This window comes from Bombina bombina, chromosome 3, assembly GCF_027579735.1.
Source record: "Bombina bombina isolate aBomBom1 chromosome 3, aBomBom1.pri, whole genome shotgun sequence".
NCBI lineage: Eukaryota > Metazoa > Chordata > Amphibia > Anura > Bombinatoridae > Bombina > Bombina bombina.
In genome coordinates this window covers 412,193,056-412,217,028 of record NC_069501.1, presented here as the reverse complement: position 1 = coordinate 412,217,028, position 23,973 = coordinate 412,193,056, and the positions used below count along the sequence as shown (strand labels likewise).

At 37.6% G+C, this 23,973-nt stretch overlaps 1 protein-coding gene across 2 annotated transcripts in view; it reads right to left on the bottom strand.

Annotated features, from left to right (window-relative positions):
- Positions 1-12,227: 12,227 nt before the first annotated feature.
- Positions 12,228-23,973, bottom strand: part of RAB7B (RAB7B, member RAS oncogene family) — a 168,010-nt gene continuing 156,264 nt past the window's right edge. For both annotated transcript variants that reach the window (XM_053706602.1, XM_053706603.1), the window contains 3 exons: positions 21,332-21,547; positions 20,402-20,527; positions 12,228-12,973 (listed from right to left, as the gene is read on the bottom strand). In XM_053706602.1, the coding sequence (XP_053562577.1) occupies positions 12,890-12,973; positions 20,402-20,527; positions 21,332-21,547 (426 nt within the window). In that variant the 3' untranslated portion in view covers positions 12,228-12,889. The remainder of the gene's footprint in view (positions 12,974-20,401; positions 20,528-21,331; positions 21,548-23,973) is intronic.

Here is a 23,973-nt window from a genome sequence, read left to right as displayed (position 1 = left end):
TTCATATTTCTGTATGGACACTATAGCAGGCTGACTTTGTGTAGTAGGAAGAATGGGGTTTAAAACAGCGCTTTACCTGTACTGAGTATTGGATAGCGAGAGAGGTGCACCAATAAAAATAACTAACTTAATTTATGTAAATTTATAGATTTATATAACCATAAATTAATATATATTCTTGTACCAATTTAATAAACCAAATTAATTAATCAGAAGTTTAAGATAAATATAATGATAAAAATAAAATGGTAAAAACAAAGAAAAAATATGGTAAATAATAAGGTAAAAAATATGGAAAAAAATGAATGCGTATTTATTTATCAAAACTTTATAGTATTCTAAACATAAAAACAATCTCTACTATACATAGAAAATGAATTACACACAGAGGACGTCTCCTCACTACCTTTAATAAGTATTACAAAGTTTTGGAATTTATATTAACCACCTTATATAAAAACACCTAGATCGCTGAATATTTAGACTCCGGTGATTTGTATCAAACTACCTTATGCCACCTTATTTGTTATATTGTATTAGCATGAACAGCATTAAGCTCCAGTTTTTTTGCAACAATTCAGCGTTAGACTTCAGTATTCGTGCAATAAATAACTCCAGTATTTGCAACAAATGACATTCGACTGAGAGTTTATAATGTTCGTACTTGCATTCAAACTGATGTTAGTTATATGGAAGATGATATTTAAAAGTTCATAAAAGTCAAAGTTTCACATCCAAATTAGTGTAGTGGGTAAGAAACAAACACTGCTGGCCGATATATTGAAAGTTCAGTACAATGTGCAGCGGGTTATATGTAAATAAACACTGTTTGTCATTGAGTGTTGGTTGTTCAGTATGGTGTCGACATATAAAGTGGGTATACTTTACCGGTCCCCGAATTGTTGGTTTACCGTTTCATCAGTGGTCTGGCTTCAGGCCAAGGTCGCTTTTGAATCCTCCTCTCGCCTCTCGTTTTTCGGTTCTCTGTGCAGCTTCTGTCACTCGAGTAGGCGGATTGATTCCTGGGGTTACCGGTTCTAATTTCCTTCCACTATGTTAATATGTCGAATCGGAGATCACAGTGTTGGATTAATTCTGTAACTTCTTTGATAAAAACTCTGCGCAGAGTATAATAAAATGTACAGTTATCTTCATTAACCCTTGATAGTGCGTCAACGCGTTTCGCCTATAGATAAGGCTTTTTCAAGACTTTTATTCAACGCGTTTCGCCTAGACTTTGTGTAGTATATGATGTATATGGTTTCCTGGTACTCTAGGAATTATTTGTTTTATCCGGATTCTTAGAGCCAAATCTGATTGAAGTGTGAATTTTTGGAATAAATTCTCTAACTATAACTTTATATCCTGTGTGCTTTTTTACCCCCTTTCTTTTAAAGGTCAGTATTGTATGTCCTTCATTTTCTCTCTTTTTTATATATATTTTGCGATATATGTATATATATACACTTTTATAAACATAAACATATACATCCCCAGGGTGCCAATCATTTTTTCTTCAGATATCAATACCATAGGTTTTCTAAATCTTTTTGTAAAAAGTTAGAAAAGTCCAACTGCCATTCTCTCCTCAGTTGTACATTCAACAGGTAGTGAGTTTCATGTCCCTTTAATAGTATTTCAATGGGAAGTATGGGCTTGCTTTTGGCTAATGATATGGCTAATGCTAATGATATGGTCAATGTCTGGTTCCATATTTGTCACTGCTAGTCGTAACAAGTGATGCAAGCAATCATCAGTTAGTCTGGATCTGGTTGGAGATTTCAGATGTTTCATTCTGGAAAAAGTCTGTTCACAGACATAGGTGCTACCAAAAATGGTTGCCATTTTGAGTGCATGGTTACTAAGATTAAGATAAGTCTCAGAGGGGAGAGATGCATAGAAATTAGTAAGGCTCCTTTACTTGCTTAATGAGGAGGTCTAATTTTACTTCAAATGCTTTTACATGTGAATGCATATCACAGATGAGCTTCCCCTTTCCTTGAATTTGCACCGCCACACCTCTAACGCACCCCCCTTCTGTAGCACACCCCCTCCCCACCTCCAAAGCATTCCCCCACTTTGGTAGCACCGCCCACAAATAGTGATATCGCGAACATAAAATTTTGCATTTGCGAACCGCGAACGCAAACTTCCGCAAAAGTTCGCGAACCGGGCAAACCGCCATTGACTTCAATGGACAGGCGAATTTTAAAACCCACAGGGACTCTTTCTGGCCACAATAGTGATGGAAAAGTTGTTTCAAGGGGACTAACACCTGGACTGTGGCATGCCGGAGGGGGATCCATGGCAAAACTCCCACGGAAAATTACATAGTTGAGCCTGACACATAAAAGCAGACTGATGTTTCACAGTCCAAAAAGGTTTTTTTTTTTTTTTTTTTTAAATGTTCACTTACACTACTATTAAACAAGATATGAGTGGTGGCACTGGGCAAGTGGGCACAGTATACGCTGTGAGCCTGACACAAAAAGCAGACTGATGTTTCACAGTCCAAAAAGTTTTTTTTTTTTTAAATGTACACTTACACTACTATTAAACAAGATGTGAGTGGTGGCACTGGGCAAGTGGGCACAGTATACGCTGTGAGCCTGACACAAAAAAGCAGACTGATGTTTCACAGTCCAAAATTTTTTTTTTTTTAAAATGTACACTTACACTACTATTAAACAAGATATGAGTGGTGGCACTGGGCAAGTGGGCACAGTATACGCTGTGAGCCTGACACAAAAAAGCAGACTGATGTTTCACAGTCAAAAAAGTTTTTTTTTTTTAAATGTACACTACTATTAAACACGATATGAGTGGTGGCACTGGGCAAGTGGGCACAGTATACGCTGTGAGCCTGACACACACGCTGGCAGGCAGGCAGCTGCAATTAGATTACACAAGCAGACTGATGTTTCACAGTCAAAAAAGTTTTTTTTTTTAAATTTACACTACTGTTACACCAGATATGAGTGGTGGCACTGGGCAAGTGGGCACAGTATACGCTGTGAGCCTGACACACACGCTGGCAGGCAGGCAATTGCAATTAGATTACACAAGCAGACTGATGTTTCACAGTCAAAAAAGTTTTTTTTTTAAATTTACACTACTGTTACACCAGATATGAGTGGTGGCACTGGGCAAGTGGGCACAGTATACTCTGTGAGCCTGACACACACGCTGGCAGGCAGGCAACTGCAATTAGATTACACAAGCAGACTGATGTTTCACAGTCAAAAAAGTTTTTTTTTTTTTAATTTACACTACTGTTACACCAGATATGAGTGGTGGCACTGGGCAAGTGGGCACAGTATACGCTGTGTGCCTGACACACATGCTGGCAGGCAGGCAGGCAACTGCAATTAGATTACACAGGAAAAAAAACAAAAAAAAACAGACTGATGTTCTAGCCCTAAAAAGGGCTTTTTGGGGTGCTGTCCTTACAGCAGAGATCAGATGAGTCCTTCAGGACTGTAGTGGACACTGAATACACTAGCCTAGCTATCAATTTCCCTATTCAATCAGCAGCAGCTACACTGTCCCTCCTCTCCCTAAGAATGCAGCTTCCGAATGAATCTAAAATGGATGCTGTCCAGGAGGTAGGAGGGTCTGGGAGGGAGGGTCTGCTGCTGATTGGCTGGAATGTGCCTGCTGACTGTGAGGTACAGGGTCAAAGTATTACTCAATGATGACGAATAGGGGGCGGATCGAACATCGCATATGTTTGCCCGCCGCGGCAAACACGAACATGCTATGTTCGCCGGGATCTATTCGCCGGCGAACTATTCGCGACATCACTACCCACAAACCCCCCTCTTACCTCCAGCACCCCCATACCTCTAAAGCACCCCCACCTCCTGCACCCCCACAGGTGAACCTGTGAAAAAGAATATGTTACCTTTCTTGTCAATGTCCGGTGGGGATGCGTAGGTTGTGCAAAGCTCCCGTTGCTAGTCTCCTCCCTGGCTCCACACTGTTTACACACATCACATCTGCTATCCCTGCTGACACCTCCTTCTTCTACTCTGGTTCACAAAGCTTTTTGACAGCATGGGGGAATAGTACAAATGTATCATAGTCCCGAGGTTTAGGTATAGGAGCAGGGGGGGAGAGGTAGTCAGTGATTTGGTGCAAATGTGGTATATTGCCAGGTCACTTACCTGACCCTCCTCGTTTTTGCCCTGCATGCTGAATGGGCCGGGTAAATAACCTTGACTGGCTGTATCCGGCCCACGGACCATAGTTTGAGGACCCCTGCTTTAGACCTTCTGCATCACTGATGAGGAGTATTACAATTATATCAGAGAAATCAGTATCTCTGCTTTGATTGCAGATCCTTTTTAATGGGGGAACTTTCTGGGAAGATTTAATTAAACATATTTCTCTCTCTGTCTTCTGGAGGGGATATAATGCCCTTCTTTCATATCTTTGAACTGTCCATCTTTAACTTTTATATGGTGAAGGGAATAATCAGATATTTCTTTCATGTAATTAACAAGAGTCCATGAGCTAGTGACGTATGGGATATACATTCCTACCAGGAGGGGCAAAGTTTCCCAAACCTTAAAATGCCTATAAATACACCCCTCACCACACCCACAAATCAGTTTTACAAACTTTGCCTCCAAGGGAGGTGGTGAAGTAAGTTTGTGCTAGATTCTACGTTGATATGCGCTCCGCAGCAAGTTGGAGCCCGGTTTTCCTCTCAGCGTGCAGTGAATGTCAGAGGGATGTGAAGAGAGTATTGCCTATTGAATGCAGTGATCTCCTTCTACGGGGTCTATTTCATAAGGTTCTCTGTTATCGGTCGTAGAGATTCATCTCTTACCTCCCTTTTCAGATCGACGATATACTCTTATATTTACCATTACCTCTACTGATTCTCGTTTCAGTACTGGTTTGGCTTTCTACAAACATGTAGATGAGTGTCCTGGGGTAAGTAAGTCTTATTTTCTGTGACACTCTAAGCTATGGTTGGGCACTTTATTTATAAAGTTCTAAATATATGTATTCAAACATTTATTTGCCTTGACTCAGAATGTTCAACTTTCCTTATTTTCAGACAGTCAGTTTCATATTTGGGATTATGCATTGAATTATCATATTTTTCTTACCTCAAAAATTTGACTTTTTTCCCTGTGGGCTGTTAGGCTCGCGGGGGCTGAAAATGCTTCATTTTATTGCGTCATTCTTGGCGCGGACCTTTTTGGCGCAAAAATTCTTTTCCGTTTCCGGCGTCATACGTGTCGCCGGAAGTTACGTCATTTTCTGACGTTATTTTGCGCCAAAAATGTCGGCGTTCCGGATGTGGCGTCATTTTTGGCGCCAAAAGCATTTAGGCGCCAAATAATGTGGGCGTCTTATTTGGGGCGTCGCTTTTGTCTCCACATTATTTCAGTCTCATTTTTCATTTGCTTCTGGTTGCTAGAAGCTTGATATTTGGCATTCTTTCCCATTCCTGAAACTGTCTTATAAGGAATTTGATCTATTTTGCTTTATATGTTGTTTTTTCTCTTACATATTGCAAGATGTCTCACGTTGCATCTGAGCCAGAAGATACTACAGGAAAATCACTAAAGGAAAAAGAGGGGGGATACTAATGGCACTGCTTAAATTTACAACTTAGGGTAGCCTAGTGATTTCTGGTTCTGTTAATATGGTAAAAATATCCAACCAGATTGGTAGTGTTACCTAAAATCACTGCCTGCTGGATCTACCAAAGCTAAGTGTATCTGCTGTAAATTTTTGGTAGCTATTCCTCCAGCTGTTGTTTGTAATAATTGTCATGACAAACTTGTTAAAGCAGATAATATTTCCTTTAGTAATGTACCATTGCCTGTTGCAGTTCCCTCAACATCTAAGGTGCAGATTGTTCCTGATAACATAAGAGATTTTGTTTCTGAATCCATAAAGAAGGCTTTGTCTGTTATTTCTCCTTCTAGTAAACGTAAAAAGTCTTTTAAATCTTCTCTCTCTACAGATGAATTTTTAAATGAACACCATCATTCTGATTCTTTGGACTCTTCTGGTTCAGAGGATTCTATCTCAGAGATTGATGCTGATAAATCTTCATATTTATTTAAGATGGAATTTATTCGCTCTTTACTTAAAGAAGTACTAATTGCTTTAGAAATAGAGGATTCTAGTCCTCTTGATACTAATTCTATACGTTTGGATAAGGTTTTTAAAGCTCCTGCGGTTATTCCAGAAGTTTTTCCTGTTCCTAATGCTATTTCTGCAGTGATTTCCAAAGAATGGGATAAATTGGGTAATTCATTTACTCCTTCTAAACGTTTTAAGCAATTATATCCTGTTCCGCCTGACAGGTTAGAATTTTGGGACAAAATCCCTAAAGTTGATGGGGCTATTTCTACCCTTGCTAAACGTACTACCATTCCTACGTCAGATGGTACCTCGTTTAAGGATCCTTTAGATAGAAAAATTGAATCCTTTCTAAGAAAAGCTTATCTGTGTTCAGGTAATCTTCTTAGACCTGCTATATCATTGGCTGATGTTGCTGCAGCTTCAACTTTTTGGTTGGAAACCCTAGCGCAACAAGTAGCAAATCGTGATTCTCATGATATTATTATTCTTCTCCAGCATGCTAATAATTTTATCTGTGATGCCATTTTTGATATTATTAGAGTTGATGTTAGGTTTATGTCTCTGGCTATCTTAGCCAGAAGAGCTTTATGGCTTAAGACTTGGAATGCTGATATGGCTTCTAAATCAACTCTACTTTCCATTTCTTTCCAGGGAAACAAATTATTTGGTTCTCAGTTGGATTCTATTATTTCAACTGTTACTGGTGGGAAAGGAACTTTTTTACCACAGGATAAAAAATTTAAAGGTAAAAACAGGGCTAACAATCATTTTCGTTCCTTTCGTTTCAACAAAGAACAAAAGCCTGATCCTTCGTCCTCAGGAGCAGTTTCAGTTTGGAAACCATCTCCAGTCTGGAATAAATCCAAGCCTGCTAGAAAGGCAAAGCCTGCTTCTAAGTTCACATGAAGGTACGGCCCTCATTCCAGTTCAGCTGGTAGGGGGCAGGTTACGTTTTTTCAAAGAAATTTGGATCAATTCTGTTCACAATCTTTGGATTCAGAACATTGTTTCAGAAGGGTACAGAATTGGTTTCAAGATGAGACCTCCTGCAAAGAGATTTTTTCTTTCCCGTGTCCCAGTAAATCCAGTGAAAGCTCAAGCATTTCTGAATTGTGTTTCAGATCTAGAGTTGGCTGGAGTAATTATGCCAGTTCCAGTTCCGGAGCAGGGGATGGGGTTTTATTCAAATCTCTTCATTGTACCAAAGAAGGAGAATTCCTTCAGACCAGTTCTGGATCTAAAAGTATTGAATCGTTATGTAAGGATACCAACGTTCAAGATGGTAACTGTAAGGACTATATTGCCTTTTGTTCAGCAAGGGAATTATATGTCCACAATAGATTTACAGGATGCATATCTGCATATTCCGATTCATCCAGATCATTTTCAGTTCCTGAGATTCTCTTTTCTAGACAAGCATTACCAATTTGTGGCTCTACCGTTTGGCCTTGCTACAGCTCCAAGAATTTTCACAAAGATTCTCGGTGCCCTTCTGTCTGTAATCAGAGAACAGGGTATTGTGGTATTTCCTTATTTGGACGATATCTTGGTACTTGCTCAGTCTTTACATTTAGCAGAGTCTCATACGAATCGACTTGTGTTGTTTCTTCAAGATCATGGTTGGAGGATCAATTTACCAAAAAGTTCTTTGATTCCTCAAACAAGGGTAACCTTTCTGGGTTTCCAGATAGATTCAGTGTCCATGACTCTGTCTTTAACAGACAAGAGACGTCTAAAATTGATTACAGCTTGTCGAAACCTTCAGTCTCAATCATTCCCTTCGGTAGCCTTATGCATGGAAATTCTAGGTCTTATGACTGCTGCATCGGACGCGATCCCCTTTGCTCGTTTTCACATGCGACCTCTTCAGCTCTGTATGCTGAACCAATGGTGCAGGGATTACACGAAGATATATCAATTAATATCTTTAAAACCGATTGTTCGACACTCTCTAACGTGGTGGACAGATCACCATCGTTTAATTCAGGGGGCTTCTTTTGTTCTTCCGACCTGGACTGTAATTTCAACAGATGCAAGTCTCTCAGGTTGGGGAGCTGTGTGGGGATCTCTGACGGCACAGGGAGTTTGGGAATCTCAGGAGGTGAGATTACCGATCAATATTTTGGAACTCCGTGCAATTTTCAGAGCTCTTCAGTTTTGGCCTCTTCTGAAGAGAGAATCGTTCATTTGTTTTCAGACAGACAATGTCACAACTGTGGCATACATCAATCATCAAGGAGGGACTCACAGTCCTCTGGCTATGAAAGAAGTATCTCGAATTTTGGTTTGGGCGGAATCCAGCTCCTGTCTAATCTCTGCGGTTCATATCCCAGGTGTAGACAATTGGGAAGCGGATTATCTCAGTCGCCAAACGTTGCATCCGGGCGAATGGTCTCTTCACCCAGAGGTATTTCTTCAGATTGTTCAAATGTGGGGGCTTCCAGAGATAGATCTGATGGCCTCTCATCTAAACAAGAAACTTCCCAGGTATCTGTCCAGATCCCGGGATCCTCAGGCGGAGGCAGTGGATGCATTATCACTTCCTTGGAAGTATCATCCTGCCTATATCTTTCCGCCTCTAGTTCTTCTTCCAAGAGTAATCTCCAAGATTCTGAGGGAATGCTCGTTTGTTCTGCTAATAGCTCCGGCATGGCCTCACAGGTTTTGGTATGCGGATCTTGTCCGGATGGCATCTTGCCAACCATGGACTCTTCCGTTAAGACCAGACCTTCTGTCGCAAGGTCCTTTTTTCCATCCGGATCTGAAATCCTTAAATTTAAAGGTATGGAGATTGAACGCTTGATTCTTAGTCAAAGAGGTTTCTCTGACTCTGTGATTGATACTATGTTACAGGCTCGTAAATCTGTATCTAGAGAGATATATTATAGAGTCTGGAAGACTTATATTTCTTGGTGTCTTACTCATCATTTTTCTTGGTATTCTTTTAGAATTCCGAGAATATTACAATTTCTTCAGGATGGTTTAGATAAGGGTTTGTCCGCAAGTTCCTTGAAAGGACAAATCTCTGCTCTTTCTGTTCTTTTTCACAGAAAGATTGCTATTCTTCCTGATATTCATTGTTTTGTACAAGCTTTGGTTCGTATAAAACCTGTCATTAAGTCAATTTCTCCTCCATGGAGTTTGAATTTGGTTCTGGGAGCTCTTCAAGCTCCTCCGTTTGAACCTATGCATTCATTGGACATTAAATTGCTTTCTTGGAAAGTTTTGTTCCTTTTGGCCATCTCTTCTGCCAGAAGAGTTTCTGAATTATCTGCTCTTTCTTGTGAGTCTCCTTTTCTGATTTTTCATCAGGATAAGGCGGTGTTGCGAACTTCTTTTGAATTTTTACCTAAGGTTGTGAATTCCAACAACATTAGTAGAGAAATCGTGGTTCCTTCATTATGTCCTAATCCTAAGAATTCTAAGGAGAAATCGTTACATTCTTTGGATGTTGTTAGAGCTTTGAAATATTATGTTGAAGCTACTAAATCTTTCCGAAAGACTTCTAGTCTATTTGTCATCTTTTCTGGTTCTAGAAAAGGCCAGAAAGCTTCTGCCATTTCTTTGGCATCCTGGTTGAAATCTTTAATTCATCTTGCCTATGTTAAATCGGGTAAGACTCCGCCTCAGAGGATTACAGCTCATTCTACTAGATCAGTTTCTACTTCCTGGGCGTTTAGGAATGAAGCTTCAGTTGATCAGATTTGCAAAGCAGCGACTTGGTCCTCTTTGCATACTTTTACTAAATTCTACCATTTTGATGTATTCTCTTCTTCTGAAGCAGTTTTTGGTAGAAAGGTACTTCAGGCAGTGGTTTCGGTTTGAATCTTCTGCTTATGTTTTTCATTAAACTTTATTTTGGGTGTGGATTATTTTCAGCAGGAATTGGCTGTCTTTATTTTATCCCTCCCTCTCTAGTGACTCTTGTGTGGAAAGATCCACATCTTGGGTATTCATTATCCCATACGTCACTAGCTCATGGACTCTTGTTAATTACATGAAAGAAAACATAATTTATGTAAGAACTTACCTGATAAATTCATTTCTTTCATATTAACAAGAGTCCATGAGGCCCACCCTTTTTTGTGGTGGTTATGATTTTTTTGTATAAAGCACAATTATTCCAATTCCTTATTTTATATGCTTCGCACTTTTTTTCTTATCACCCCACTTCTTGGCTATTCGTTAAACTGATTTGTGGGTGTGGTGAGGGGTGTATTTATAGGCATTTTAAGGTTTGGGAAACTTTGCCCCTCCTGGTAGGAATGTATATCCCATACGTCACTAGCTCATGGACTCTTGTTAATATGAAAGAAATGAATTTATCAGGTAAGTTCTTACATAAATTATGTTTTTTCCGATTCATTGTAACATTTGTTTCCCGCCATGGAAGTAGCTTTGTTTCACAGGTTTCTTACTGATTTTCCTGGGTCTTCTGAGATGTTTATTGGCCTTTACTGCCTACAGTACATGGGTGCTAATTAAAGGTACATGAAACCCAAAATGTTTCATTCATAATTTTAAAACTATAAAACCTTTCTCATTTAGTATATTTACTTTTTAGTTTGCATCCTTTGCTGAAGGGCATACCTAGGTAGGCTCAGGAGCGGGCACCTGTCTGAAGCACTATATGGCAGCAGTCTTGTCATTGGTTCAACAAATATCTACAGCTAGGTCCTAAGTTGTGCTTTGCTGCTCCTTTAACAAAAGACATCAAGAGAATGAAACAAATTTGATAAAAAAAGTAAATTGGAAAGTTGTTTAAAATCCCATGCTCTATCTGAATCATGAAAGAAAAAATGTGGGTTTCATGTCCCTTTAGCAATCTTACACGATTTTGAGTACTAGATAGCAGCAATGTTCACACAATTTGTAACATTGTTAAAAGTATTGATGCAAAACTACTGCCATATAGTTTATCCTGTACATATAATTTTTTCATTTGCATTTATGAAATTTTTTTTTATTGTTTTAACCATTGTTTCATGATACATCCTATTTTTTTGCATGGCTTTTTTTGTGATGTCAATTTCTTTTATATCTTACCTTTCTGGTTTTCTTAAAAATAGTAAGAAAATACATTTTAAATATGATTTATATTTTATAAATAAAATATAAATATCACAGAGTCCATATATTTTTGTCTTTACCTTTTTGGACATTCTAAACATTTTTTATTAGAAATAAACAAAATTAGATTGAGTTATGAAGCTGTGCATCATTTTTTGTGCCATGGTGGTTTTCTTTTAAATGGGAAAAATTAACACCAGAGTTTAATCTCGCAGTTAAATACAAAAAAGAGAAAAAACATGTTTACTACACCATGTGTGTGTGTATATATATATATGTGTGTGTGTGTATATAAATAATGTGTGTGTGTGTGTGTGTGTATATATATATATATATATATACTGTGTATACCTACATACATTCATACATATATATATATATACATACAACAGTATATAAAATGGTCCATAACATATACAGTAGATTGTAAAAAATCTAACATTATGCTTGCCTCAAAGTGTAGAAAGTTAGCTTAAGGGACACTGAACCCAACATTTTTCTTTCGTGATTCAGATAGAGCATGACATTTTAAGCAACTTTCTAATTTATTCCTATTATCAAAATGTCTTCATTCTCTTGGTATCTTTATTTGAAATGCAAGAATGTAAGTTTAGATGCCGGTCCATTTTTGGTGAACAACCTGGTTGTTCTTGCTGATTGGTGGATAAATTCATCCACCAATAAAAAAGTGCTATCTAGAGTTCTAAACTAAATAAAATCTTAGATGACTTCTTTTTAAAAAAAAGATAGCAAGAGAACAAAGAAAAATTGATAATAGGAGTAAATTAGAAAGTTGCTGAAAAATTGCATGCTCTATCTGAATCATGAAAGAAAAAAATTGGGTTCAGTGTCCCTTTAGTTTAAGTTGAAGTCAAGGAAAAGCAAAAATATATAGATATATAGATTTAGCCCTAAATGGACTTTATTCTCTAAAAGAATTTAGGAATGGAGGAATCTGGGGAACATTGTAAGCAACATAATCCCTCCCATGTGATAATATTTGGAGTATACGACTCAAACACCTCAGATTTATATTAAAAGACAAATTTTGTGAAACTCTTGTTTTTATTGCAATATCAGTCTAAATATATCACTCTTGGACAGATTTAGATTGTTTTTATTAAAGAAATAAAACATAATTTTCTATATATTTCATACCATTCATTGTCCAATAAAAATATTCATTATATAGGCACAGTTGCCTAGATTCACTGAGAATAGATCTGTGTCTACAGTGAGACAAAAATTCTCCAATTCCTAAGCTATTCCGAGGAGCATATTTACTATGGAGTAATATCTCTCAATTCAGTGTATATACGCTCTATAGAAAAACCCAGGAATTGGACAGAACTTCCTTTCTGAAGACATACTTCCATATTTACTGAATTTAGACTAGAGTCTCAATTGATTTATTTCGATCCACTTAAAACAATTACAATATAACAATCCTTTCCCAGTTTAACTAAGAAAATGGAAAATTACCATAAAAAAAAGAAGTAAAAAAGTTTTTACAGAGAATCCATATCAAGTTTGCTTCTTTTGAAAATGCAGTCTTATCCCTTATTGGTGTTCTAGAAAACTATAAAAATTTCATCCACTCAATATCTGTTATATCACAGTATCATATTGTGCGGAGGGCTCTCAAGAGTTCTTTGTCCCATTTCCTGGATGTATTTCTAGATCAGATGTTGCAGATGTATATATCTGGTCAGCAGCATGTGTTACTATCAGATTTCTCCCTTGGAGTTAACTTGATTGAGTCAGTGAGACAACTATCTATATTCTCCTGGTACTGAAACAAAAGAACACAAATGTTATTGGCCCAATGGAAATAAATGCAACACCATATTCTAGAACATTTGTGGGAATCATGCACAGAGAGGTCTTATGTCTGCTTAGAAAGAATTATGCCAGCAAGCAATGGGGTATGCAAAAGTGACCAGCTGGAAGGTGAGAGGTTCAACTGTTAGATATTACTAAAGAAAGGCGATTATTAAATGAATAGTAAAATAATTAGTTCAATGTCTCTCGAACTGTATTCTTTGGGGCTATGATAAATATCCACAACAATATTGCCCCAAGAAGTTTTCTTATCTGGGAAGTGGTAGGCAGTGAGAAGGTAATATCTCTAGTACAGTCTTGGGTAGCAGTATTACAGTGTTGGGCAGGAGTTGTAAGTACAGGTTGTTAATTTATAATTGTGAAAGGACTATAATATGAATGTTGCACTAGGTCAAACTGGTTAAATAGACCAAACTACTTTACCTAACCTCCTATACTAAACAATGCATTAAATAAGCAAAGAACAGATTGCTGCACTACCAGAAGCATAACCAGATGATATAAGATAACTGTGATAAATTAAATATATATATATGTTATATCATTACTTATAAACCCTCTGAGCACTTTGCTCGGTTAATTGTCCCTAACAGCTTTTTATAGAAAAAAAAAGTAGAAGTAAACAAAAGCTTACATATATTGCCTAAAAGTATTAACCCAAACCTCCCTGGCAGAAAGTGAAACAAGCACAATTTTGTTCTTGAAATGTCAAGTATAATGGTCCTTTAAAGGGACAGTCTAGTCCAAAAAAAACTTTCATGATTCAGATAGGGCGTGTAATTTTAAACAATTTTCCAATTTACTTTTATCACCAATTTTTCTTTGTTCTCTTGGTATTCTTAGTGGAAAGCTTAACCTAGGAGGTTCATATGCTAATTTCTTAGACCTTGCATTTTAACAGGGTTTTCACCACTAGATGGTGTTAGTTCATGTTTTTCATATAGATAACACTGTGCTCATGCACGTGAAGTTACCTGGGAGCCATCACTGATTGGCTAAACTACAAGTCTGTCAAATAACTGAAATAAAGGGGCAGTCTGCAGAGGCTTAGATACAAGATAATCACAGAGGTAAAAAATATATAAATATAACTGTGTTGGTTATGCAAAACTAGGGAATGGGTAAAAAAGGGATTATCTATCTGTTAAAACAATAACAATTCTGGTGTAGACTGTCCCTTTAAGTGAAAAAGTTGTTCTGATTCTCCACTCTGCTTTAGTAATGTAAGTTTGAATTCCTTTCAGCTATTTGCAACCATTAATAAAATACATTAAGATTGGAACATCTGAATCATCATCCTTCACCTAAGACTTTTTGTTTTAATAAGAGGACTTGTAAAAATGATTAAACATATTTAACTGCATTGTAAATCAGCAGGTTTATTAGTGATGAGATTACCTATAAAATGTATATTTATTTATCACAGCTATCTCAAACCCTCTAGTTCCAAGCTTTTGGTAGCACAACCCTCTAGTTATAATGGAGTACATGGGTAGCTGTTTACAGATCCTGGCATTCCCTTGGTATTGTTAAAGCCCTAAAATACTTTTTATGCTATTGCTAGGAAATAACAATTGTTATAGCTTCTACAGAAAATTACCCAGCACTTAATTAAAAAAATGAGTATAAAATGCAATGCATGTGATCTACACATTTATAAATGTTGTTGCAAGATAAGCCAGTAACAAAATGTACTCTTAAGCAAGGGAAGCAAGTGAATTCATAAGTCTATTAGTGCATGATAGGTGTTAAAAACACTTGCCTAGATTACGAGTTTTGCGTTAGAGGCTGTGCGGTGCTAACGAGCAGTTTATGCTTACCGCTCACTTACAGACAACGCTGGTATTACGGGTTTTTACCAACCCGGCGTTAGCCGCAAAAATGTGAGCGAAGAGCAAAATTTTGCTCCACATCTCATCTCAATACCAGCGCTGCTTATGTTAGCGGTGAGCTGGTAAAACGTGCTCGTGCACAATTTCCCCATAAGAATCAATGGGGGAGACCCGGCTGAAAAAAAACCTAACACCTGCAAAAAAGCAGCGTAAAGCTCCTAACGCAACCCCATTGATTCCTATGGGGAAATAAAAGTTATGTCTACACCTAACACCCTAACATGAAGCCAGAGTCTAAACACCCCTAATCTTACACTTATTAACCCCTAATCTGCCGCCCCCGACATCGCCGACACCTACATTATATTATTAACCCCTAATCTGCCGCTCCCGCCACCGCCGCCACCTACATTATACTTATGAACCCCTAATCTGCCGCCCCCAACATCGCCGACACCTACATTTTATTTATTAACCCCTAATCTGCCGCCCCCTATGTCGCCGCAACCTACCTACATTTAGTAACCCCTAATCTGCCGCCCCCAACGTCGCTGCCACTATAATAAAGTTATTAACCCCTACACCTAAGTCTAACCCTAACCCTAACACCCCCTAACTTAAATATAATTAAAATAAATCTAAATAAAATTATTACAATTAACTAAATAAACAACTGTCTAATTTACTATTATCATATTATATGTGTTCCCTTGGTATCTTTTGTTGAAAAGCAGGTAGGTAAGCTCAGGGATGTGCACATGTCGGGAGCACTATATGGAAACAGTTCTGCAAGAATGTTATCCATTTAAAAGAGTTCTAGATGGCAGTGCTAATAACAGGAACAGTAATAGGAACAGGGTTTCATTGAGTTCTCTCTGTCATCTCCAGCTTCAGTTTATATGAAATTCTGTGCAGCTGATTCACTAAAATGCCCTGCTTTCCTTTTCTTTCTTTCTTTTTTTTTTCTTTTAGTGAATAAACTATAAAATAGGATCTAGTGAAGCTGGAAATACCCTTTTGAATTTTGTTTAGTACAATTCATATGTATATTTAAAAGCATTGTAATTTGCATTCCTGACCACAAGATGGCACTATAGTTTTTGCTGGAGATATGGTCCCAACATATACACTATAAAATGTAGATTTCTCTAAAACCAATAAATATTTCTCTCAGTTCAGAAACACAATATGGAGGTGTTTAGAATATAATTTGCTTATTGATATTTAATGGTTTATTAAACACTTTGCTACCGCTGTATATAATTTGTATCAAAATGTTGCCAACAAGTTCTAACTGTTCCACAGCTCTGGAATGTTGTGTACACTCAGTGTGTACTTTATTTCATGAAATCAGCACATAAGCAACAGTTTACCTACAATGAATATGAGCATCTTATTCCCTTAAAGCAGGGGTCTCAACCTCATTGCATCCGGGGGTCCACTAGCTAAGTGTTCTTCTCCCATGGGGGCCACTTGAACAGAGTGAGTGCTCTGGAACTGGATATATTAGAAACTGGAAGTGACATTTAACCAAGTAGTAGTGCATGGTAGGAGCTGTAGTCCACAATAGACATACACAGTCTATATTTATCTTGTGAGAGCCAAGTTAAGTGATCATTCTGGAACTGAATAAAAAGTGACATTTATCCAAGCAGTGCATAATGGGAGTCTATACTGGACAATGCATGCTTGTCTTAATATTTATCTTGTCAGTGCCTGTATAAAACATCAAAAAATTGATTGGGACAAATTAATGTTACCTAATAAACAAGGGAGGGCCAGATTAAACTACCCTGAGGGCCACATATGACCCAGGGTCCATACTTTGAGACCACTGCCTTAAAGGGACATGAAACCACTTTTTTTAATGGTTCAGATAGAGCATACATTTTTAAATAGCTTTCTAATGTACTTCAATTATCAAATTTACTAGAAGCCCTAATTGGGTTAGCCAAACACAAGAGGCATATATGTACAGCCCCCAATCAGCAGCTAGCTCCCAGTAGGGCATTGCTGCATTTAAGCCTACCTAAGTATGATTTTCAACAAATAATGCAAAGAGAACAAAGCAAACTAGATAATAGAAGTAAATTGTACCGGTGTTTAAAATCACATGCAATGTCTGAATCATGAAAGTATAATTTTGCCTTTTAATTTGGGAACGAGTAGTGTGATAATAATTACATTGCAGTAACGTACAAACATAGCTGTATGAAAACAGATGTCTCTTATACTATGAACAATATGGTAAATTAATTGGCAGATGGGGTAATAGTGGTGTTTTGATTACATCTTGTGTATGGCACTGGGTCTCAGGCATAACCATTTGGACAAAACTATTTTAAAGCTACAAAGAAAAAACACAAAATCCATTGTCACTAGACTGTGCTTTATAGCTTCATTTCTCTAGTTATATAACAGAAAATACTAATAGACATACCAATGTTCCCTCTAATTTTTTTTACAGCTGTGCGGAGCTACTACTTCTCTGAGCAGACAAATATCTCAAAGCACCCATAGCCCCAGGGGCCAGTACTCTACTATCCCCCAGATCTCTGCAGCTTTCTCTCTCTCTCTACTCTTCCCCCAGATCTCAGCAAATCTTTCTACTCTGTTCTCTGATCTCTATAGATCTTTCCCTTATGACTCTTCCTCGGGTCTCTATTACTCTCACTCCCTCTAGACCAGGGGTTTTAAAACCTGACCTCAGTCCTCCCTAACAGGACAGATTTTCAGGATTACCTTGGGTTAGAGCAGGTTAATAACCATGTTTACTAATCAGCTGATTATGTTCCACTTCAGATATCCTGAAAATCTACCCTGTTAGGGAGGCCTGAGGTCAGATTTGAAAACCTCAGCCCTCAAGTCTCTATATTTCTCTAAAAAAAGTGTATGAGTCCCTATCTCTACTCCCTGTGTCTATCACTTTTTCCCGTTTTTATTACAATATGTTTCCACGTCGGTTTCCTAATCCAAATTTGAGTGTCCATCTTTCTCTACCCTCTATACCCACCACATGTCATGTCTCTATTCACCTCTTTTTTTGTTTCTACCCATATAACATTGTTTCAGCCGCAGACATCTCAGCCTTTTTCCTGCATACCACCAGTTCCTGTAACTCTCTGCTCTGTGTCTCACGCGCTCACTATACGTAATACAATGCAGCATTATGGACAGTGTAGTTCCAACCTAAAGTGAAGGGAAATGACTTGAGGTGCGCGGCTGCCGGTGTCTTAAAGTAATCCGTCTACCATAGGATTTTGTATACTGCGTCACTTCCGGTGACGTTTAATCAGCTGGTGGAGGCTTGTGGCGCTCACTGCGCATGCGCTAGAGGCCCAAACTCCTTACAACAGCTGATGAGGAATTATGTGGCACGCGCACGTTACTGGTTACAACATCACAATGAACAAGCGGTCTGTCATTGGATTTTGTAACCAGAAAGGGTACTGACATTGTATTGACTAATATTGTGAGATGCGGTAGGAAAATATATTGAATACGTCTGCTACGTACTATATCCCACACCTCCTCCCTCACACTATATCTCTGGTGCTTTTCTATTCTCTGATCCTTGTTCATAAACTGTCTACATTTGAAAAAAAGTAAAAAAAACATCTCACAGGATGTGGAAATAAAGAAATATAGCAAGGGGTCAAGAGCTCAGCGCAGCTCCTTAGGTTAGAGGAATTCAGAAACTGCGTTTTTTTATTTCCACGTCCTGTGAGATGTTTTTTTTTTTTACATCGTGCTGTGCACTTTTTTTCAAATGTAGACAGTTTATGAACAAGGATCAGAGAATAGAAAAGCACCAGAGATATAGTGTGAGGGAGGAGGTGTGGGATATAGTATGTAGCAGACATATTCAATATATTTTCCTACCGCATCTCACAATGTTAGTCAATACAATGTCAGTACCCTTTCTGGTTACAAAATCCAATGACAGACCGCTTGTTCATTGTGATGTTGTAACCAGTAACGTGCGCGTGCCACATAATTCCTCATCAGCTGTTGTAAGGAGTAAGTGACGAAGTATACACATTCCTACGGGTAGACGCATAACTTTAGAACACCGGTTTACCTTTGATAAAACAGATAATGCGCTCAGGAGATCTGCTGCCGCCGCTGCCTCTAGCACTTCCTGCTCTGTGTGGATTTCAGCACGCTAGGCGCTCCAGCTCTCTCACTGTCCTGTCATGCGCAGCCTGTCTTTTTCTGTGTGCGAACCTACTCAGATCACTGCGCGCATGCGCTGCCACGCACCTTACATAACATATATGTGCTACATTAAACAAGACACAACAGACCATATTGTCAACCAATGGTTTCTTAATGATGTTCACTGCACTGACAGTCATGTCTTCCCTTGAATGCCATGCCACTTTTTACCAATGATTTTGCTTTGCCCTACTATGGCACACACAGATAAAACAACGGTACTTTGTGTATCCACTTTGATACCCAAGCAAGAAGTTCACTGTCTTTAAATCAACACAAATAGACCACTGGTGCTTATGATAGCAGAGCGTCTGCAAGACCATGTTAATATTTTATCATTCTTGTTTAAGTTTTTTTTGAGTGAGCAATTGAAAGAGATGTGTAGCTGTTACCGTTGTACAATAAAAAACATTTCAAGCTTCTGGTGGAATATGAAATTATAAGCAATGGATAAACTTGCAAAACAATGTTAAAGATAATATAGATTAAAGATTACATTAGATAAAAACAGTGTTACAGATTAAAAAGATAGACCAAAAGCTACTGCATATGTCAGCAGCCACAGTTCGTATTAGGGTAAAATCATAATTTGAGGGGTATCCATTGTCTCAAAAACTGGAGTCAATGTCAGAACCCCAAAAATATCCTTAATTTGTTCAAACATCATGTCAACTGTTTTTTGTTGATCTGTGTTATACTGTATATACAATTAATATCTGGTAGAATGGCCTCAGCACCATTTAGTCAGACTAATAAGCAACAATAAGCAGCCTTTCTGTACTGCCAGATTTGCCATGAAGCAAAATAAGAAGTTGCCTAGGGGTTCCTTCACACAGTTGTGAAGTAGTATTTTCACTCTTATGGTATATGTGGAACAAACAAGGCTGCATGTTAAAGCAAGTTAATTTTTATGGGTCATTGATTATACACATGCTATTGGTGACATCAGTAAATATAAACAGGAAGAAAGTGTTGGAGGCCTAGGGCCCTTAGACATAGACATTACCCAATATGTGTGCTTGTATGTTTACCCGGAAATGCCATTATTAATCACTTTTGCCTTAGTTGGAAAAGTACATTGTTATAAAAAAAATAAAAAAAAATATGTCAACTTTAACAAGGTTTGAAAAACGTGTTCAAAAGGAATGAGTTTGCATAAGGGCTCTACATGAGGGCATTTAGAGATCATTCCGACACAATGCAAACATATTTAGATATTTGATATCCTAAGGAATTTGACCAAGTTTTAATTTCTCATCTCTTGTTACAATAACACCTTCACATTGATAAAATAAACAACATACATGTGTACAGATAAAAAAACTTACGTGTAATAGTGCTTTCTGTGCAAGTGTTTCGAAGGCAAGATCCACATTGGTGCCATGTTTGGCGCTGACTTCAAAATACATAACGTCTCTTTCTTTACACCAAGAAACCGCTGATTCCTTTGAAACCTGAATGGCAAGACAAAAATAATATTGATATCCAAGAAACTGTAAAACCCAGGAGCCTCAACATATCAAGAGACCTCACAATCTGCAACACAGACTTAGCCTACGTTGACAGTACATTTATTGTTTTTTCTTTGATTTTAGCTTGGATTTGCTGTGGGTGTATAGTGGAGGGGGTTTCTTAAATTTAATGTGGGGATCATGTGTAATGTATGATTGGAGATGGTAAGGAATGCTAATAAGAGGTATCACATAGAGAGTGTGGAGCAGGATAGAGTTTATAGCAGTGGGACCAGTTTGCAGTTATAAATATATTTCTAGTTTTGGGGGGCAGATCATTTGCATTTAGGGTTAACTTCAGTTGGGTAAGGTCACGCTTAAGAATCCTTGTAATGGTGGTCAAATCAATATGGAGGACCAGCAGCTTAGAAGACAAATCATGATCCTTTATTAGTGAAAGCTGGGAACACATCAGATAATACATGCCTGCCAGCATTGTTACTCTAAAGAAGTGCAAGAGGGCATGCATGGACAGTTAGATTGGAGTCTGTGCAGGGGTTTAGTTGATCAGAGCTGGAGAGGAGTAATCCAGAAGAAGTCCTTAGATCAGGGCTAGCAGGGCCAGAGGTGTAGTTAAGGTGGTCAGTGGAAATGTCAATATTGGCATTTTAAGACAATTTAGCTAATTTCTCCTTAAGTGAAGAACAATTAATTCTTTACAAGCATTAAACTATAAAAAACTGCTGAAAGGTCCATAGAGGTACGGCCTAAGGTCTCTAAAGTCTAAAGTCTAAATATATTTCCTACCTGCCGGTCGTTGATGTCAATCTTATTTCCAAGTACAATAATTGGGAAGTTATCCACGGGTGGATGGATCTTGTCTAAGAAATCTGTCCTCCATAGCTCAAGACATTCAAAAGTTTCCTTATCTGTGACATCAAACACTAGCAGACACCCATCTGAGCCTTTGTAAAATGTAGACACCAAAGAGCGGAAACGTTCTTGTCCACCAGTGTCCCAAATCTGCAGTAAACAAAATGTATTCACATTTGCTGATGATTCATGGACAGTACTCAAAAACAGCTATCATTTCATGACATTTCGTGACATAGCGGCAATGACATTTAAAAAAAAAAAAAAATTACATGAAAAAATTAAGATAAAGTTGTTTAAAATGCTATTGAAACAACAGAATTTATGTTTGTAAACAACTTATTTTCCGTGATCATTTGTTTACTAGATGACAAATACTTGTCTCACAACTCTATTGGTAGATATGGGCAAGACTCCGCAAGCATTTAATTGATGATCTAGAGGGGCATCAAATGAAAGAAAAAAAAAGACTTTAAATGGAGAACGTACTCCGGCAAGGAACTGATAAGAGTTAATTGTATATGAATACTGTAGTTTTGCAATGTTCATTATAGGTGGTAGTTTCAACAGGCAAAAAGCAACTATTTAAAAAGATAAAATAGAGGTAATGAGCTATTAGTAAACAATTTAATAAACCCCAGTAGGTAAAATGCATAATTGGGTATATATTATAGGGTGGGATGATGCACAGTACAATGCCCCTTTAATTTCCGCTTAAAATTATTTTAAAGGGACAGTCTAGTATTAATTAAACTTTCATTATTCAGATAGGAATTTTAATTTTAATCAACTTTCCAATTTACTTTTATCATCAAATTTGCTTTTTTCTCTTGGTGTTCTTAGTTTAAACTAAACCTAGGTAGGCTCATGTGCTAATTTCTAAGCCTTTGAGGGCTGCCTCTTATCACATGCTTTATAAATCTCTTTTCAATACAAAGAGACAGAAAGTACACGTGGGCCATATAGATAACACTGTGTTCAGGCACAGGGGGTTATTTAAGATCTAGCACAATACAATGCTAAATTTAAGACAATAGATAATAAACAGTCACAATCATGTGATCAGGGGGCTGTCAGAAGGTTCCTAGATACAAGGTAATCACAGAGGTAAAAAGTACATTAATATAACTGTGTTGTTTGTGCAAAACTGGGGAATGGGTAATAAAGGTATTATCTATCTTTTAAAACAATAACAATTCTATGGTAGACTGTCCCTTTAAATACCTCTTGCTTTTCTGTAAAATTGTGATTGTCCAATGATGCCCAGCAGCTGCTTTAAAACAAATAGCTGGTTTAGGATATCTGCAGCATTTTGAAAACATAGGTCACAGATATTGTTTTTTGGCTTGTGTGAGCGAAAGCAAATTTTTTACACAAAAAACAACAACAACAAGATATGGCATGAAAGTGTAGACCAACAAATGCACAAAATACAAAGCACTTTGGGGATCAATCCACTACTGCTTCAACTAAGCTTTGTATTTAGTTTTTGTGTTGGATTAAAGGGATACTACACCCAAATTGTTTCTTTCATGATTCAGAAAGAGCATGTAATTTTAAACAATTTTCTAATTTGCTCCTATTATAAATTTTTCTTAGTTCTCTTGATGGCCCATTTTAGGTTCAGATCCCTGGATGGCGCTTGCTTACTGGTGGCTACATTTAGCCACCAATCAGCAAGCGTAACCCAGGTTCTGAACCAAAAATGGGCCAGCTCCTAAGCTTTACATTCCTGCTATTTAAATATAGATTGCAAGAGAACGAAGAATAATATAAGTAAATTTGAAATTTGCTTAAAATTGCATGCTCTATATGAATCATGAATGATGAACAAACTGAAAGGCAACTAGGTTGTAAAAAAAAAAGTCAAGGACTTAAAAAAGATGATGGGGGGGGGGGGGGGAATTTAGTAAAGAATTAAAATGGTCAGTTAATGTCACCAGTGTCCAGGATTCAACCAAAGAGAAGAAATCTTAGCAATTAAACTATAAGATTCCTAGGCTGACTATTTTACAGTCCTTTCAATATCAGCTTTATTAAGAACTACTTTTTTGTTTTCACACATGATCTCTTATGTGAGTCACTGGAAAAAACTTCTCCTAATTCCACTGGGCGGGATTGTCTGAGTCATAGAACACAGCATTTGTTTTTGTCTCAGCAAGGGCTGTTCTCTCTCATCATTGTGTTGTTGCCTCTCCCATTTGTGCCTTTGGTTATGACCTGAAGACCTTGTCTTGTTGGCATTTACTGGGCACCATTAAGTTAGGGGGAAAATGTCCTGATTTCTTAAAGAAAAAAAAAAAGAAAGTGTATTTCTGGCTAATCAGAATTCTCAATTCTCTGTGTTTCTCATGGTTCAAACACATTTATCAGTGGAGGGTTGTGCACAACGTGCCAATCTCAGAGTTAGGGGGAAATTAAACACTCTGTAAAATATATAGTGCTAGATTACAAGTGGAGAGCTAATTTAAATGGGCACGCAATAAATAACCAGCCATTACAAGTGACCTTTGGTTCATTTTCATAATAAACCCCAATTGGCTGCAAAATAAAGAATGTTTTTTTTTTATTAAAAA